At 35.3% G+C, this 18,116-nt stretch overlaps 1 protein-coding gene across 5 annotated transcripts in view; it reads right to left on the bottom strand.

Moving 5' to 3' along the window:
* KCNJ3 (potassium inwardly rectifying channel subfamily J member 3) overlaps nucleotides 1-18,116 on the bottom strand; it is a 188,799-nt gene that overhangs the window by 165,613 nt on the left and 5,070 nt on the right. For 3 of the 5 annotated variants that reach the window (XM_067026049.1, XM_067026048.1, XM_059053289.2), the window contains exon 2: nucleotides 10,485-10,701. The exons of 1 other annotated variant lie outside the window; for it this stretch is intronic. In XM_067026049.1, the coding sequence (XP_066882150.1) occupies nucleotides 10,485-10,701 (217 nt within the window). Of the gene's footprint in view, nucleotides 1-146; nucleotides 495-10,484; nucleotides 10,702-18,116 lie in introns of all 5 variants that reach the window. One more of the 5 variants, XR_010839114.1, reaches the window with a different exon arrangement.

Genomic DNA, 18,116 nt, shown 5'->3' with positions numbered 1-18,116 from the left:
ACCCCAGAAAACAAAACCCTCAAATAGTTTAGCTTTAATGACTAATAGCCAGCATTAGTCTTAGTGTAAAATTATGAAAAAAATTGTCCTTTTGAACTTTGCAGTAAGCATAATGATAATCCCTCTATGAAACGGTAAATACTTGCCTGCAGTGTTCTGGTCAAATCCATGTGTAGTGATTTCAATGATCAGAATTCTCTCCAGCAGTGAGTGGCACTAACATCCTTGTTTGGTATTTATATTACATCTTCACACAATGTTCCACAATAGCTATCACATCTTGTTCTTCCTTATGACGATGAATAGCAATGCATTTTAATTCATACTCCTGATTTTCACCGTTTTCCACCCACATTAATTTGCATTTGGCTACATTGATCAGCACAGTCTGAATCGACACAAAGCTTCATCTCTTTAACAGTTAAATCAGTGAATTTGGGGTAAAGCAGATTGCTCTCCATAATGTGGGTGGGCTTCATCCACTCATTTGAAGCCTGAATAGAACAAAAGAGTGTCCTTGCTGAACAACAGAGAATTCTCCAGAAGAATACTTTCGGACTTCATCTGCACCATCAGCTCTCCTGCGTATCAAGCCTGCTAGCCCACACTACAGATTTTGGACTCACTAGCCTCCATAATTGTATAAGCCAATTATTTATAACAAATATATACACATTCTAAAAAAATAAAAGCTTCGTCTCTGAAGCCTTCAGAAATTTAGAGAGCTATGTTCTCTTTCATTTTTACCACACGCCAATATGCTAAATTAGCCCAAAATATTTCAGCTGAGTAGTTAATTCAATAAATATTAGTGGCTTTACTAGCTGAAATTGAGTAGTTCTCAAACGTCAATGTTCTTAATAAGAATCACCTGGGTGCCTATCACAAACGCAAATTTCCTGGTTCACAAACATCAGATATTTGAACACTGTAATTCTAGGCAAAGGCTCCAAAGTCAGCATTTTAATAAGCTTCCCATGGGAATTCCAATGCAGGTAGTACCAGGACTTTACCTTGAAAATCTCTGAAAATTACTTAGTTAATGTCTAAACTATGAAGTTCCTTGTCACTGGACTACATATTAACCAAAACTGCTTTCTCCAATTACAATCCCCCTTGCTTACATTTAACAATTAGCTTGATTATCTACAAGGTTTGCTGACTTCTTTTATCATATCTGCCATAGGCAAGATTGTGACAAATATAGTGTCAACCCTCCCCAACTCACCTCATCCCCAGTAATTTACCCATACCACCCTCTGGCACAACAAATGAGAAACTTCATTCTAAAATGCTAAGGATTGTATTAATTAAATATTCTATACAAGATAGCAGTGAAAATAATAGAGAAAATAACATGTGAAAATATTCTTTTTATGTATTTTTGAGGCTTCAATGTGGAATGTGGAATGTGGAAAACAGTAGAGTAACTCCAATCATAAGTTTGAAAAGACCTATTCCATTACCAATGAAGCAAACTTCTCCATTAAATTGAAGCAGACATCTAGGAAGGCTTAACTAACATTCCTGACTGCTAAATTGGGAGACTAACCAACATTTCTGACTGCTAAGTTGGGTGACTAACCATCCCAGTTTGCTCAGAGTTCCTGGTTTAACACTGAGACTCATGCCCCAGAAAACCTTTCAGTTTCAGGCCAATGGAGATAGTTGGTCATCCTACTTCATGCCTCAATATTTAGGCATTAATTTTTTAAAGTCCCTGGAAAAACATCTATAACAGCCTATCAAAAGAAAATAATAAACTAGGATTTTATTTAGGAATTGTTCATTTAAAATTGCCTTATATTAAAAAAGACTCTGGTTCTCAAAAATTTCAGTTTTATTTTGACTCAAATTATTGAAAAGGTATCTCTAAAAGAAAAAACACAATTAAGAAATAATAGGGCTTCCCTGGTGGCGCAGTGGTTGGGAATCCGCCTGCCGATGCAGGGGTCACGGGTTCGTGCCCTGGTCCGGGAAGATCCCACATGCCGCGGAGCAACTAAGCCCGTGAGCCATGGCCGCTAGGCCTGCGCGTCCGGAGCCTGTGCTCCGCAACGGGAGAGGCCACAGCAGTGAGAGGCCCGCATACCGCAAAAAAAAAAAAAAAAAAAAAAAAAAAAGAAATAATAAATATATATATATATATATATATAAAATCATAGAAGTTACTTGGAGGAGGGTAGTTTGAGATTTCCAATACATAGTGATCAACAGGTCATGGACTTTTACTTGATAAGGTAAGTCTTCTGAAACACCAGCAATTACTTTAAAAGGTAATAGCAATCTGGGCAGGAATAGGGAAACCAGTGAGGTAAACAAGACATTCCTGATTTAGGTCCTGACTACAACAGATACAAGGAGCTCACAGGCTAATGATTCAGACCCTGCAATAAGGAAGGATGAATAAAATTTCCAATTGTCAGGAGAGAGCTAGCTCATTTGCAGTAACACTAGGGGTTTGCCGATCACTATCTTCTGAAGGATCATTAAAGTGTAATGATTAATTACAACTCATAAAGCTAAATATTGTAGAATCACTCATAGAGGAAAATTGTAGGCACATCTCAATTATTCACAAACTGAGCTTCTGATTTGTGATTTACTCATTAGGAAATTTCCAACTGTTTTTTCACTAGTCAGGAGAAGAGTCAGTGGCTTGTCCGTGCTGTTTTATTTATTTTTCTCAATTTATCTTTTTGTTTCTCTGGGTGTCTCAGCTTCTTCTAAGTAGCCTGTGGAACTTCAATGGGAAGGATCCTGGAGCACTTTTTCCCATTCTTGTTTAATTATAACTAACTATTTTGAAAGCAGAGGCCTTTTTCATTATTTTCAACAGTCACATAGTTGCCTGAGTCAGACAATTTCATGCAGGACCCAATTATCTCTAGTCTGGCCTACTGTAACAGCTAACACCTGGTCTGTCTCGGGTCTCAGCCCCACTCAATCCATCCTCCACCTGCAGCCAGAGGGATATTTGAATCTTACAAATACAATCATGGCATTCTTCTGCTTCAAGTCCTTCAAGGGCTTTATCGCTTATAGGATTAGGCTCAAACCATGCCTCAAGGATAGGCTCATCTCCAGCCAATTCCCCTCCACCTGTCCTCTACTCAGACCATACCAAATGATTTGACTCCTCTAACAAAATGAATTCTCATTTGCTGTTCCTTGGGCCAGAATGCCCAGCTGTATTACCCTCTTGTATGACCTTCTTCTTCACCTTCCTGTCTCACCGCATGCTGTGTCCTCTGCCGGGGGGGTGGGGGGCTTTCTCAGTCTCCTTAAGAACAAATCCATCCGGGACCACTACTCTAGGCCTATACTGTAGCGTGACATAACATCTGTTTGAGCACATATTGCTAACGTTCAATTTAGCTCAACTTCTTTCTCCCTTTGGACTGTGGGCTTCCTCCTTAATCATCTTTGTACTACCTTGCACCTACTATAATATGGATAATCAACAAGCATTTGTTGATCAATTTCCTATAAGAAAACAATTTATGACTCAGAAAGCAAGCTAATAAAGAGAGCAACTCTATCAAAATCAGTTAAAAACAACAGCAAACAGATCAGAAGAGTTTACTGGTATCTACCACTTTCTGCAACCTATGATATACATTAAAAAAAAAATACAGCCTCAAAACGAAGTCCTCAGTCAATCTTGGCAGTTTACAGTTTATCTGGAGATATAATAAAGCACATAAGAGGTGAATGTGAAAAAATTATACATGTATATATAAAGAAATTATTTTAATAATAGTAGACAGACTACTAGGGACAGGGTTTTTCAAAATAATGTGCTAATTATACAAGCAATTTATGCAAGCAATAAATTGGAAGCAAAATGAGCAAGAGTAACTGAGAATTCATGAAATAAATTTCATAGCCAATAGATACCATAATTTCAACCTTGCTAGCAATCAAAAAGAATAAAATAATTTCAAACAGACAAAAATGAAACCAATTATAATATCCATTGTTGGCAAGGGTATGAGGAAATAGGCACCTTCATAGCCAGTTGTAAATTGGTACCAACTTTCTGTATAGCAACCCTGAAATAGATATTAAAAACCAACAGATGTCTATGTCCCTTTACCTAGAAATTCCATCTTTAGGAATTTATATAAAATAGTAAAGTTGGTGGTAAATATATTAAACCTATGGACTATAGAGTACTTCTCTCATTAAAAAGGAAATACCTAAAAATTCCAAACAAGAAATAGGTAATAAAAATTAAGATAGATACATAATTGGCATACAATAAAGCCATTAAGATGAATGGTGTAGAACTGTAATTTGACATGAAAGATGTTAAAAACATATTATACAATAAAGCAAGTTATAAAACAGTACATGTAGCATAATATAACAATATATCTGAATACAGACACCTGAAAGGTTAATGACCAATACATTAACTGTATAGTAGCTGAAAATAAGAGTAAGATGTTTATTTTGCATATTTGTATTTTTAAAATTTTTTCTATAATGAACATGTGTTTAATAGCCCCTTCAGAGTAAAAAACAGTATTTTAAATACATGATTAAAGGAAAGCGCATGGACTAAAGTGCCCAGGGAAGCCTGAACAAATATGGCAGTTCTTATGCCATGTAAGAGAAGACAGAAATGCTATCCCAGGTAGTGAAAATGGTATTATCGCAGACATGGGAATCAACAGTGAGCACCAGTGTATGGACATTACAGTAAGCAGGGCAGCCTAATTGTCTCAGGAAGGAACACATGCATTTTGACTGGCATTCATTAGGGATTTTTGAGCACAGGTATATCATGATAGAAGTGCTGTATGCACATTCACCAGGCAAACATTCAATAGCGCACAATCTGCATGTAAGCAGATACCAAATCCATTCCTGAGACAACTACTGTGATTTAGAAGTACAATTATATGAACTTTCAGAGGAAGAGTTGAATTACAGAGACGAGCAGAAGCCAGGTACCTGCTCCCTTGGAGCATTTACAGCTGCTGACCCTCTACCTGAAATCCCCTTCAAAGCAAAGGGATTTGTTTTACTCAAAATACTGTGCTTGGGCTTAAATGTCACCTTCTCATTGCAGCCTACTCTGACTTCCCTACACTCCCAAACCCTCTTGCCTTGCTTTACTTTTTTTCCATAGCACTTATTTTCTAACACTTGAAATGAGGCACTTCGTCATTTTGCTGTCTGATTTCCATATATGATTATAAATACCCACAAGAACAGGAATTGTCTCCTGTTAGCTAATGTGTCCCGAGGGTCTAGAATACTGTTTAGCCTGTAGTAGGTGCTCAACAGATATTGTGGAATGAACAACTTAATTGGGTATAAAAAAGAAAGAAAAGGGGAGGAGGCCTTCGACAAAAGAGCAATGATTAATAGGGACAAACATTCCAGATGAGGATGTAATTTGAGGGTAAGATGATTACTTGGTATTTACACAAGTTGTCTCTGAATTAAAATAGTGACATCCGAGTGAACAAATGTCCTGGAAATCGATGGCATATATAAAGCCACAGCAGGTGAGAGATTTCATAGCTGGAGATAAAAGAAATAATGGACTTGTGCATACTTTGTGGGTTCATTTTTAAAAATCGTGTATCTAGATTCAAGAGGAAAGAAGTCAAGGGCAGAGATCCAGGAAAAATTTATAAGAAGAGGAAGACATGCAGGGTATAAGGAACATCTGGAAAATAAAAATTAGAAGAAACAGAAAAAGAGGGAGAGGGAAAATGTGGTGTCTCTGAATCCCAGAAAGAACCTTGAGTATAAAGAAATAAATAACCGGATTACATTTTTCATGAAGAAAGACCTGGACATGTTTGAGAACAGAGTCAAAGGGATTTTAGGTATTAGGTATAGTAAGTATTGGTGCTTGAGTCACAGGTAATAAACATGACGATAAAGCAGGTGCTTTTGGAGAAGAATAAAGACATTTTCCTCACAGACACCAGCAAAGAAAAGGGGGAGATAACCATGAGAAAAGGATAAGGAGAGTAAAAAAAATGTATACATTATTTTCGATAAACTAGGTGGAGAGTAGTAGGCCTGGGAAGGGATAGGACAGCTGGGACTGGGGGCATGGAAGGAGAGAAAAGGTCTAAAATAGATCCCATGGGGAGAGAGCCTGGGAGTGCAGAAAAGACAATTAAGAAGACTGCCAAATAGCAGCAGAGAGCAGATTGAAGTTTGAAAGCATCCAGTTCTAATGAGCCAAATCTGCAATGCTGTTCGCCTCTAGCAGTGCTCTCCCTCCTGGGAGAATCAGCAAAGAGAGCAACAGTTAGAGGTAACCTATGTTCAGAAATTTGCTATGTGAGCCAAGAAGCAAAGGTTATTCATGAAGAGGCAAATGTTGTGTTCCTTGTTGGAAGTGAAAGTCCAACTCACTGGAAGCAAAGAAGGCAACAATCCCTGAACCTGATCACTGAGGAGTATTTCCAAGGAAGTGGGGAAAGTAATTATTGTGAGTCCTGAGCTGGAAGCTGAAACTTTCAAGGAAATGAGAAAGCTTCTAATTTTTCATCCCCCTCCTCACCACCACTGCCACTCACGCTGAGACTTCAGGAAGGGAAGAAGCAAAAACTAAATGAGATCAGAAGATTCTCATCAGAGGACCGCAGCAAAGTGAGCAATTATGTTCCTGTCTTAAGGGCCGGGGACTGTGTGGGTAGTACTGTTAATACGGAAAAGTAACGGTCTAAAGTTTTACGCACTCCCTAGGCATTGGGGTCACTGGGTTTTAAATAAACTACATGCAATCCACTAGGGGAAAAATTGTTTGTTTTATTTTGTTTTATAGAGTTTGAGATTACTAAATTATTACTCTAGCATTTAAATGCAGACTTTGCTTTTGAATAGAATCCCAGCCCTCGCTGTTGATGCGATGCAATCATCTGTAGTGCAGAGGTGCTCCCACACCCCACCCCCGACCTCTCGGACTTCTCCTCACCCGACTCTCCACATTGTTCACTCTGCTCTAACCACCACCACCTTCTTTTAGTTCCTGGAATCAGTCAGGCTGGTTCCCGACTCAGGACCCTTGTACCAGCTGTTTCTCAGCCTCTGCTGTGTTCTCCCTCCAGACAGGCCCAGGAGGTCCTTCTTGACAGGCAGGTCCCCGCTTAGGTGTCACCTTCTCAGAGAGACCTTTTCTAAACGTCAGCCTAAGACTGGGATGCACTCTTTGTTCCATAACCTTGTTTTGTTTTGGTTTTTATTCCTGACACATTATTATGTGATAATACCTTGCTTATTTATTTTTTTGTTTTGTTTTGCAGTCTTCCTCCTCCAGTTAGAATATAACTTTCATAAGGAAAGGGATTCTGCCTGTCTTGGTCACCACTATATTGCCAGTATTTCAAATATTTCCAAGCACACAGCATACATTCAGTTACTTGTCTAGTGAGTGAATGAATGATTAAAAAAACTTGGTTTTTTAACGTGTTAAATAGGACGGAAAGTTACATTGTTGAGTAAACATTTAGTCACAAGCCTGTATAACAAAAACACTGGAGCTAAAATGGTATTACTGATGTTTCAAAACATCACAAAGATCATATTTGTCTTATTCCAAGCAATAAATATTATGAGAAAGTATTGTGAATGGGAGGATAAAGGAGGAAACATCCTGAAAAATGAATCTAAATAAATCTCAGTATAACTTTAAATGATCATATGGACATAAGAATGTTTATGTTATTTTTACCAGACTCAGGGAGGTCTGAAAATATAGACAGATTTTTCAGAGTTTGAAAAATGTGTGATTTAGTCAGTTAGGGCATATACACAAACAAAATGTCAGATAAATTTTCCACAAAATAAATTCTAAAAATTATGTGCAATGTTTTTGCTGTTATTCTTGCTATATTAAATCTATAAAACAGGCTTAGTTAAGAGGTTAAGAGGAGGCAGGCTTTAATCTTTTCTCCATAAAAGGCAATCTCTAAATAAGAAATTCAGTCTCCAGTCAAGTTTTCACATTTTCTGTGGAAAGTAGTCTCTGCCAGTTCATAATTTAAAAAAAAAAAAAAAAAAGAAAAAAAAAAGAGAGGGCAGAAAATGGTAAAATGAAATCTACAGTCCTAATGAATAATTTAATGTTATGAAACTCCAAATGACTTTATGTAGAATATCATTTACTAACCATGATCCTCTGAAATCTGATGAAGACACATCAGTTAAGTCAAGAATACATAGGTGTATTTTAAAAACAACCTGATTCAATATTCCCTTAAGATGCCTATGTAGAAGTCAAAAATCAAAAAAATATATAATGAATTAGGAAGCCTCAGACAAATCCAAATTGAGAGACTTTCTACAAAATACCTGGCCTGTACTCTTCAAGTACATCAAGGTCAAGAACACAAAGTAAGGTTGAGGAAATATTTCATCATGAGACTGAGAAGACAAGTAAACAAATGAGGGCATAATCCTAAAATTGATGTTGAACCAGGAAAAAATGGCTATGATGGAAATTACTGAGAAGACAAGTAAACAAATGAGGGCATAATCCTTAAATTGATGAACCAGGAAAAAAGAGCTATGATGGAAACTACTAGGACAACTGATAAAATGTGAAGGTAGACTATGAGCTAAATAACAGCACTGTATCATTGTTTAATATCCTGATTTTTTTCTTAATTGCACTGTGATTTTGTAGAAAATTTTTTTCATTCTTAAGAAATACACACTAACCAGACATAAGTAGGAAAAATGGTTGGATGGATGGATGGATAGATAGATAGATAGATAGATAGATAGATAGATAGATAGATAGATATAACTAGTGAAAGATTTCTAAGACTGTCAAGTGAAACAGAAACTTCATTCGTGGCAGTGATTAGAATAATAATAAGCAATTAATAAACTATAACCAGCTGTGTCAAAGATAGAACCATATGTTTTAAAAAATAAATCAGTAAAAAACATCTGCTGTTTAAGCTCTAACAATATATTACTTCAATAAACAAGACAAGTAAAAACTAAAATTTTAATGTAAAGATTTCTTGAACTAGAAGCCCTTATAAATTGGTTTCATTATTTATCAATATATGATATTTTAGAAATATCCTATGACATCAATTCAATTTCAAGTTAAAAAACTGGAGAATTTAAACCACGAAATTGTCCACAGAAATCAAATCCCAGATATAGATTGATGAATTAAGTCTTTACTCACTGTTCTCAAAAACCTTAAATTTTAAAGTGAAGCACTAATGATAATAAAATAATAGTAATACAGCAGGTAGCTTCAAGGTGGTTATTATATCATTCTCCTTTTACAGAGATGGGGAAAAAAGTTTACGGAGATTAAGTATCTTGTCCAAATTTCAAATCGGTGTTATGTAACAGATGTATAAGATTACAATGGCTTGCCTCCCCCTGCCTCTTGGACAAAGCTTTATATCAAGATGGGAGATTCTTTCATTATGTAACGTCTCCCACCTTGATATAAGGCTTGAATGTATCTATGCTATTGCCGATGTTACTTTCAATGCTATAGTTTATACATAATAACTAGAACTTTAAGATTATTAGAATGATATTGGTAGAAGAAAAATTAAAAGCTAAACTATTTCTTGCTTTCTCACTACTTGTAGCAAGGGTAAAACTCAAGATAGATAGATATAATTATGTAAATATTCCATTATTAGTCTCAAGCATCCAGCAGGTCCCAAACCAACTGGCAATGCTTAGGCTCCAAATAATATACTCTGATTTATTGTTTCTTTCCTTTGCCAACCTTATTCTCCTCAGAGAGTAGCAAACTGTGGGTATTGCAGCATAGCAAAGCTATATCAAAGCTTAAGAAGTAACATACAGCACATAGCTATACCAAAGCCGAAAAGGAAAAAAATTTCTTTTCAAAAAATTTTTGGTCAAGGTTCAGCTGGGGAAATCTACTGACCCACTTTGAAATTAAAATGCTACTTTAGTGTGGCTCACGCCCACGCACACGCACACACACACACACACACACACACACACACACACACACATATACACACACACACAGGGAATTTTCCACTGAGGTTGCATATAGTAGCATATCAAAGCTCTATCAATGACACCCGAATCACCATCCCTAAGGCAAGAATACGCATGCTGAGTTCAGGCTGCCCCTGAATTTATTTTAACCTTAAATCTTTTAAAATATATATGATTATAGGAAATCCAAGTCTGCAGTTACACTAGAACATCATAATCATTTCTAGAAGTCATCTCAGTTTCCTTTTCTTTTTTTTTTTTTTTTTTTTGCATTAAGTATTTCTGAGTTAACATTACAAATGCAATCATCACAACAGTAAATCTTCATTTTCAAAGCAGTATCAACTTAATGTTACAAAGAAATAACAGACAAGTCATTACTTTCATTATTGGGAGCTGAGACATTTAGCCCAAACCATGATAGGTATTGTGCATATAATATAATGTTATTATGGAATAAAGAAACTTCATGACATATCTATGTTTTTACTCACCAGTTGTTTCCACAATGCCTTCTAGGATGACGACAATCTCGAACTGTTCACTTTGCATGCTTCGCTGGGATAGGTCATAAAAGGGGCTTTTGGCATCAATCACGTGGCAAATCGTGAGGGGGGAAACAAGAAAAAGTTGATCTGCCCCTGTACTAAAACCTACATCCAGTTCAAGTTGATCAAGGGGAAGGAACTCACCCTCAGGTGTCTGCCGAGACTAGACAAGCACACAGAAAAAGAGAAGAAATCACCACTTGTACTGAAATTTGCAAGGCAGCCCAACAGTAATTTACATCATTGCCAACATTCTGCACTATCAATCATCTGCAACAAAATCCAAACAAATCATTATGCAGCTATGTTCTAGCAAATGGGCCGAAATCCCACATAGCTCATGTGGAACATACATGCATTATTTATAATACACGACTTACTATAATTACCAGTCCCTAACTCATGAGCTTTGGAGAAATGCCTGGTCCAACAATGGCTGTTAACACAAACTGTGGAACTAAGTGTATATGTGCTTCTGCTTGACATAAATCACTAAATGATAATGCACTACACGCCAGATGTTTTTTCCTCCCAAAGCAAATAAGTAGGCAATTCTTACAGAGTTTGTTAAAGCTAAAAAAGGTTGATCATAATTTAAAAACAGATTTATTGCATTATTACAAAGCAAACATAATAATTTATTTTTCCAGGACCTTTGAAAAGTAACAAATAGATAGAAACTAGAATAGAATAGTGAAGATGTTATCATACTGAATAATGTTATGTACACAACAGCTCACATAATAAAAATAAAGGCAGATGCTGTTAACTAGTGGCTTTCGAACTACTAGTAATAAACTGCATTAAAGTTATTCCTCTATTTATTTTATGAATTGTAAAATTAGTGAAAATTTGTGCTCAACTGAATTTCTTTAAATCAAAACGCAGTTTTAAGAATCTGTATTAGACAAACTTGTAGTTTACTAAAACTTTCATATGGCATGGCACTCAGTATCAGTATAAATCACTGTAAAGCTTAATTCAACAAACTGCTTGCATGCTAAAAAAAATTAAATACAATTATTAACAATTAGCAAACCATGAAAATAAACTTATCTTTCTTTTCTATTCATTTTTCATATATGTTACTTATAAGGATCACGATTAGCAAATATTTAAGTTTATATGATGATGCTGGTAAAATAAAAACTGGGTTAAAAAAATCAGGGTGGAGGCTTGCTGCTGGTTGAATGGGGTTTGGAAGAATCCAATATATTTTAAGAGACTCTTTGCAAAGCAAATTTAATAAACAATACAGACTCTGCAACACTGGTCTGTCCAATGAATCAGTAGACTGAAGACAAAATCCTTACTTTCAGAGTTCCCGGAAAGTCACTGGCTTTGAAAATGAGCCTGAAAACACTGAAAATTACGGTTTAGTAAGCTGTCCTCCACAGCAAAACAAAACCAAGAGTTCCAAGTTGGTGGCAAATTGTTACCGCAGCAATTGCAGAGTCTCAAAAGCAGAACTAGTCAATTAGAGAGGCTACTTTGTAATTAGTGATACTCAGGAGTTTTATTTGTGTAGAAAAAAATATCCAATGAAAATATTGAGACTATTTTTCTTCTCTGCCTTATGACTAGTTGATTAAAAATTTAAAAAGAAGAAGAAAATGATTACTGACAAGAAAAAAAAAAAAACATGGAAAAACCTGATGGTACAAAAATAAAAACAGCAGCTCTAACAACCAATGTTGGAGAAAGCTAGTCATTTCTAAGCCAGTAGAATTCATTTATCTTTCTATATATATTCTCAAATTGGTAAAATACAGATGAGACCAGCATCTTTGAAAATACACAGTTGTATAACATGTATTGATTAATGTAACAAAATAAGAGTCAAACACAAAACAAAAATAAATAAAAACAAAAATCCTGGGTCATTGTTCTCTCACCTACTAAGAAACAGGTGCTATATAAACACAAGGTGGTATTCTGACATTTATAATTAATGATCAGAATTTGGGTCATTTTACCAACTATTCTAAGCTCTGCTTTTTCTGCATGAAATAAAAATATTCACAAACATAATTTTTAAACTCAGTTTCCCATTTATTTTAAAATAATTTCCCCCAAAGAAGATATGTTTTTCTAATTTGTATATACATATACCAAGGCTAAAATTCATCATCCTTAATTATATATTTGTTATTTATACTTGTACCTCATTCTTAGAGTAGCCATTAGCTTCTCTATTCTCTGCTTATTCAATAACCCATGAAAAAGAAGTGGCCTAGAAACAGATAGGCTATCAGGAGAATGCCAACCTAGAATAAGAAATGTTTTATTTTTAGCAAAGCAGTTAATTCATATGTAGGTAATTTAGACTTAAATATGCATGAATCTGTTCCATTAACGTCCATAACGTTCCAGACTCCACGTTATCTTCCGATTTAAAAAATGTGTTCCATATACTCAAAATTATGCCTATACCCCTTCCCAAATGCTTTATATCCTATCCAAGTCTTGGTAGAAACAAAGTTGACAACTGCACCTATTTTGTGATACTACGGGGAAAACAATACTTCATTTCTTTGAAAGATGTTTTCCACACTTACATCTTTTTCCGATAAGTGAAATCCCCTACATAGTCACTAAAAATTATTTTCCAGTGGATAAATTTAATCTTACTTTAAATAACACTGAGGTACTACATATATCCACAATTTTATCTTTCACGTCTTCTTCCTTTTTGTTAGGCCAACAGATATTTCAACTATCAATATGCTTACCTCCCTGATTTTTGTTTGCTTCTCTGACTCTCTAATAGACTGGGAAGCCTATTACTCACTGTGAATTAAAGAGAAAGCTTTTCTGTTTAGAGGAGGGAAGGGTGTTTGGCAGGTGCCTGGAGCACTGGAATTGCTTGAAGTCTGAGCTCCTGGGCAGAACAAGGTTATCTTATCAATACTCAGCCAAATACGATATTCCAGAACCTGACATATATCTACCAAACACATTTGCAGAAGCATGTACATTCTACTCTAGGTTTACAAGGAATTCTAATCTAGGCTTTTCTAATTCTGGGGCAATTCCAGAGATTTTTCTGGAGCAAGGGAGGAAAAGAATCCTATGTTAGTTATAATCTAGTGGAGTTAGAGAACTTTTGTTCAAGGAACTGTAACACATACATAAAAGATACAAAGGAAAAAGAGGAGTCATGGATGTGCCTTTATAAAATTAAACTGTGATCTGTACCTTGAGTATGTAATAAATCAGTAGCAATGATATTTCATCCATTTCTAGTTCTCTTATTTAGATACCAATTACCAAATTTCACCCAGAAATTTTGATAATAGGCATAAAAATATGTAGGTAAAAACCAATTTAACCTTTATTTATTATGTCATCTTAAGAATTATGATAAAGGAAGAAATCTTTCATTAGTAGAGCAGTTTGCCCCTGGTCTACATTATCTCCTCTGGTTCTATAAGCCTCCTAATTCCAAAAGGGAACACAGAACCATGATCTTTTCCTGGATAATATGTAAATAGATACGGTCGAGTTCAACAACAATTCTAAACAATTGCTTAAGGTGAAGAGTGATGCAATAAATTATTAAAATTTCTAAGGTTGACTTTACTTGATGAAATAATCATTTAAAATCTTGAAACTATTGAATAAATAAGTGGGGAAAAGGTGGAAGGGAAAACAGTTCATGGAAAATTGGTAATTCTTAAAAATTTAGAACATAATTTGAAAACACTAGCACTTGAGAATAACTTAACATACAACTTTTATTATCAATTATATGAAATATTTTGGGGAAGGAAATAAAGATTTTTCTGCCATTTTAAAGACTTTCTGGTCGGTTGCATTATAGTAAATTCTGAGAGTTAAGACAAAAATCAAGGAACTCTAAGGCATAAAGTTTGTTTAAATTTATTGTCCAAAAGCATTATAAGTAGAACCTCCTGGATATTTTGAAATGATTGTGTGCAATTTAGATTTTGGCATAATTTCTAAGTTATTCTTTGTAATAAAAATATTGCTATTGAAATGTAGTATTTCTATTACACACACTTTAATTATAGGCCACATGGATGTATGTCTAGAACTTAAGGTTTGTGCCTCATTTTATAGTCACATGTACTAATTTCAAAGAAGCAGCTAACATCAAATGACTTTGAACTCCATTAGAGTCCAAAAAGGCCTGCAAGATAATAAATTACAACTTCTGACTACAGGTGGAAAAGGAATCAAAAGTCTCAGATGCCTGGAAGGGATTATTATCATCATGTACTTTACAGACAAATAGCTTTCTTATTACAGATAAAGGACTGTAGCATATGTATCCAAAGACAAAGACACATACACACACCCACACAGACCCACACACACACCCCACTCTGGGATACACATTTAGAATTGCCCTTGGCATAAGTAGATCCACATTTCGCCATCCTCCTTCTGGGAGACTTGTGATCAGTTGCCCACATTCATTCAGCAGGGACACACTTCACCAATACAATCAATCTCTTTGCTGCCTTTCTCCCATCTCTCCAACCCATTATTGTATTCTAATTATAGCCATTGTGCTCTTTCCTAGCTCGGAGGAAAGCTAGGGGAATTTTGAAAAAAAAAATTTAATCTCTAACATCTGACTCTTGAGATGTACTTCTATAATATTCTAAGGCTTGATCCACCCCCACACCACTTTACACACGTACCTACTGGAAAAGGTAATGAGGGCCAGTGGTCCAGAAAGGAAAAGAAGGAAAACGTAGTTGAAGACAGAGAGGGCAGCCCTTCTTGCCTACCACCTCCCCACCATTTTATCTGTAATGTCACTTCTCCTCTTTAAATGTGCAATGTGTGTGTGTGTGTGTGTGTGTGTGTGTGTTGAATATATGCTGCAGTCAGAAATAAAATTACATGCAATGAGGTCAGAGTACTATGTGGAATCTAAAATTTGGAAATGAGCCAAAAGCAGGTACCAGGATAAAGAACAACAATGCCTTGTGACTCAAAGCATTTCTGGCAATGATTTTGGGACTCAGACCAAAATTAAAGTCAGGTAGAAGAAAGTGTGGACCAAGAATTTCATCTGGACTATCTACAGTTGTACATTTATTTTGACTTCTTATAAATTTATTTATTTTATTTATTTATTTTTGGCTACGTTGGGTCTTCGTTGCTGCGTGCGGGCTTTCTCTAGTTGCGGCGAGTGGGGGCTACTCCTCGGTGCGGTGCGCAGGCTTCTCGTTGAGGTGGCTTCTCTTGTTGCAGAGCACGGGCTCTAGACACACAGGTTTCAATAGTTGTGGCACGCAGCCTCAGTAATTGTGGCTCATGGGCTCTAGAGCGCAGGCTCAGTAGTTGTGGCACACGGGCTTAGTTGCTCCTCGGCACGTGGGATCTTCCTGGACCAGGGCTCGAACCTGTGTCCCCTACATTGGCAGGAGGATTCTTAACCACTGCGCCACCAGGGAACTCCCCTCTTTTGACTCCTTAAGTTTGAAATTCCATCAATACTCAGGTGGAAAAAAATATGACCAACATCAAACCTAAAATAAAGATTTTTAATGCTAAGCCAATTATCACATAAAAATATGTTCACTTTTATGAAAAGAAAGTAACTTATAGATGGAATGTAATTTATCTTCTAATAAATTTTGTGAGGCTTCTATACTATTTAAATGAAAGAACAGCTTTATAATTCCTTGAGGACTTTTTATGGAATTTATAATAATAACTGTGGACAGGATTTGTAACCCTACTTGCACATGCCCCTCCTACTCAGCAAACAAACACCCTCAAATCCATCAAGTGCTTTTTCCTGCTTCTCTTCATCATTTGTTCTTACCTACTACTGTTTATTTTTGGGTCTTTATGTCCCTATTTCTGTTCACACTGTATTCCCCTGAGCACAAGCCACCCTATCCTTTTCAGGAACCATATTAAAAATAAAAAACAAAACAAACAAAACAACATATTACTACTATTTAAAAGAAGAATAGTAATTATAGTCTTTAAAAAGAACCCAAGTTCTATACCTATTACAGAATTACAGTACTTGTGTCAGAGAAAGCAAAGCTAGACTACATATCAACTGTACTTTTTTTGTTTTAAGACATAATAAACCCACCTAAAAAAACTCACTGACCATTATAAGATCTAGCCCCAAGAGTTCTGGGGTACTCAGTCTTAGACTCCTTGAATCTTTTTACTAACCACTTGTATGATGTTCAGAAGAAGAGTTTTTTTTAAGAGCTATTCAGTTGTGAATTAATTTTTTAAAGGAGATAACTAATGATCTCAAGATTAAAACTGAAGTGCATATTGACCAAGACCAATAGGAGAAAAGAGTCAGTCATACAGAATAGGGTCATATAGAGTCAAAACCATAATTGCATTAAAGTGCAAGGTATGGAATGAAGACAAACTAATAAATATATGAAAAAAATCAGGAATCAAGCAGCCCAGGAATCACTGTGGTTAAAAGATTAACAAAATATTAAGATATATGAAGAGAATGACTAGCTTGTTAGTTTTGCAGATGCAATTTTGTTTCTTATTGCATCTGCACTGGATCACCTTCATATGAGGAATCTAGATAGCATCCAATTCTGAGTATCCATATAAATGGAGAATAGAAAGGATGAGTATAAAAATAATGTATGTGATATATTAGAAGATAACTGGGCATCATTACCTTTCATTAGGTGAAAGTTAAGGGTTGCATAGCTGACATCCTAAGAAAGGAAGACGATGACTATATGCCATGAATAAAAATATGAAGATATAAAATTATACTTCTGTGAGAAAAATTTATCCTTACCTCTTAATTTCAAAATACGGATCTAACAATAATTGATTTTATGTTTACTTTATGTAAATAAGGTTTGACTGTCTACATGTATATACACACACACATACGTATACATGTAACTGTGATGGTTTTTGGATAATAAGTGTGCAAATTCTTGAATAATGTATCAAAAAGTTTAAATCTTTCCCTAATAAGATGGAAGTCTAGACCAGTCAACCATAGTATTAGATTTGTAGGAAGGAGTGAGATTTCCAAATCCTTTAAACCCAACACTGAATTACACAGTCCAATGTATCAACCATTAGTCTCAACTCCTTAATCCAGGCATTTTTATTAAAATTTTAAACTGGATGTCATATTAACTTAACAAGACCGTGCTATTCATTAGTTCCTATATTTTAGGTTAAAAAAAAGACAACTAAAATAAATTGAAAATTCAAATAAAACATCAACATGGGGATGAAAAGAGGAAAAGAGAAAGAACATTCATCTTAAAAGAGCTTTCTATAGCTGTATTCATAATAACATTATAAATTTTAAAGAATAACTTCCAATTATATTCTTAAATTTTTATTTAATCTGCTTTCTTTTTTTCTAAGTAGAAAAAGGACTGATTGCTCCAGGCTTAAAGTTGGAAGATCTATAATTAAATATTGAAATAAATTTCAGTATTTGCAAGCTTGGAACATAGGAATAGAGTTTAAATAAAATTTGCTTTCATATAAGTTAACAACAATTAAAAGAGAAGTTATAAGAGAAAAACTTCCATCAAGATACAGAATTCAAAAACAAATGCACAGAAAACT

Source organism: Kogia breviceps, chromosome 2 (assembly GCF_026419965.1).
Source record: "Kogia breviceps isolate mKogBre1 chromosome 2, mKogBre1 haplotype 1, whole genome shotgun sequence".
Lineage (NCBI taxonomy): Eukaryota > Metazoa > Chordata > Mammalia > Artiodactyla > Physeteridae > Kogia > Kogia breviceps.
The sequence above is the reverse complement of the archived record's forward strand: the minus strand, read 5'-3'. Positions and strand labels throughout refer to the sequence as shown.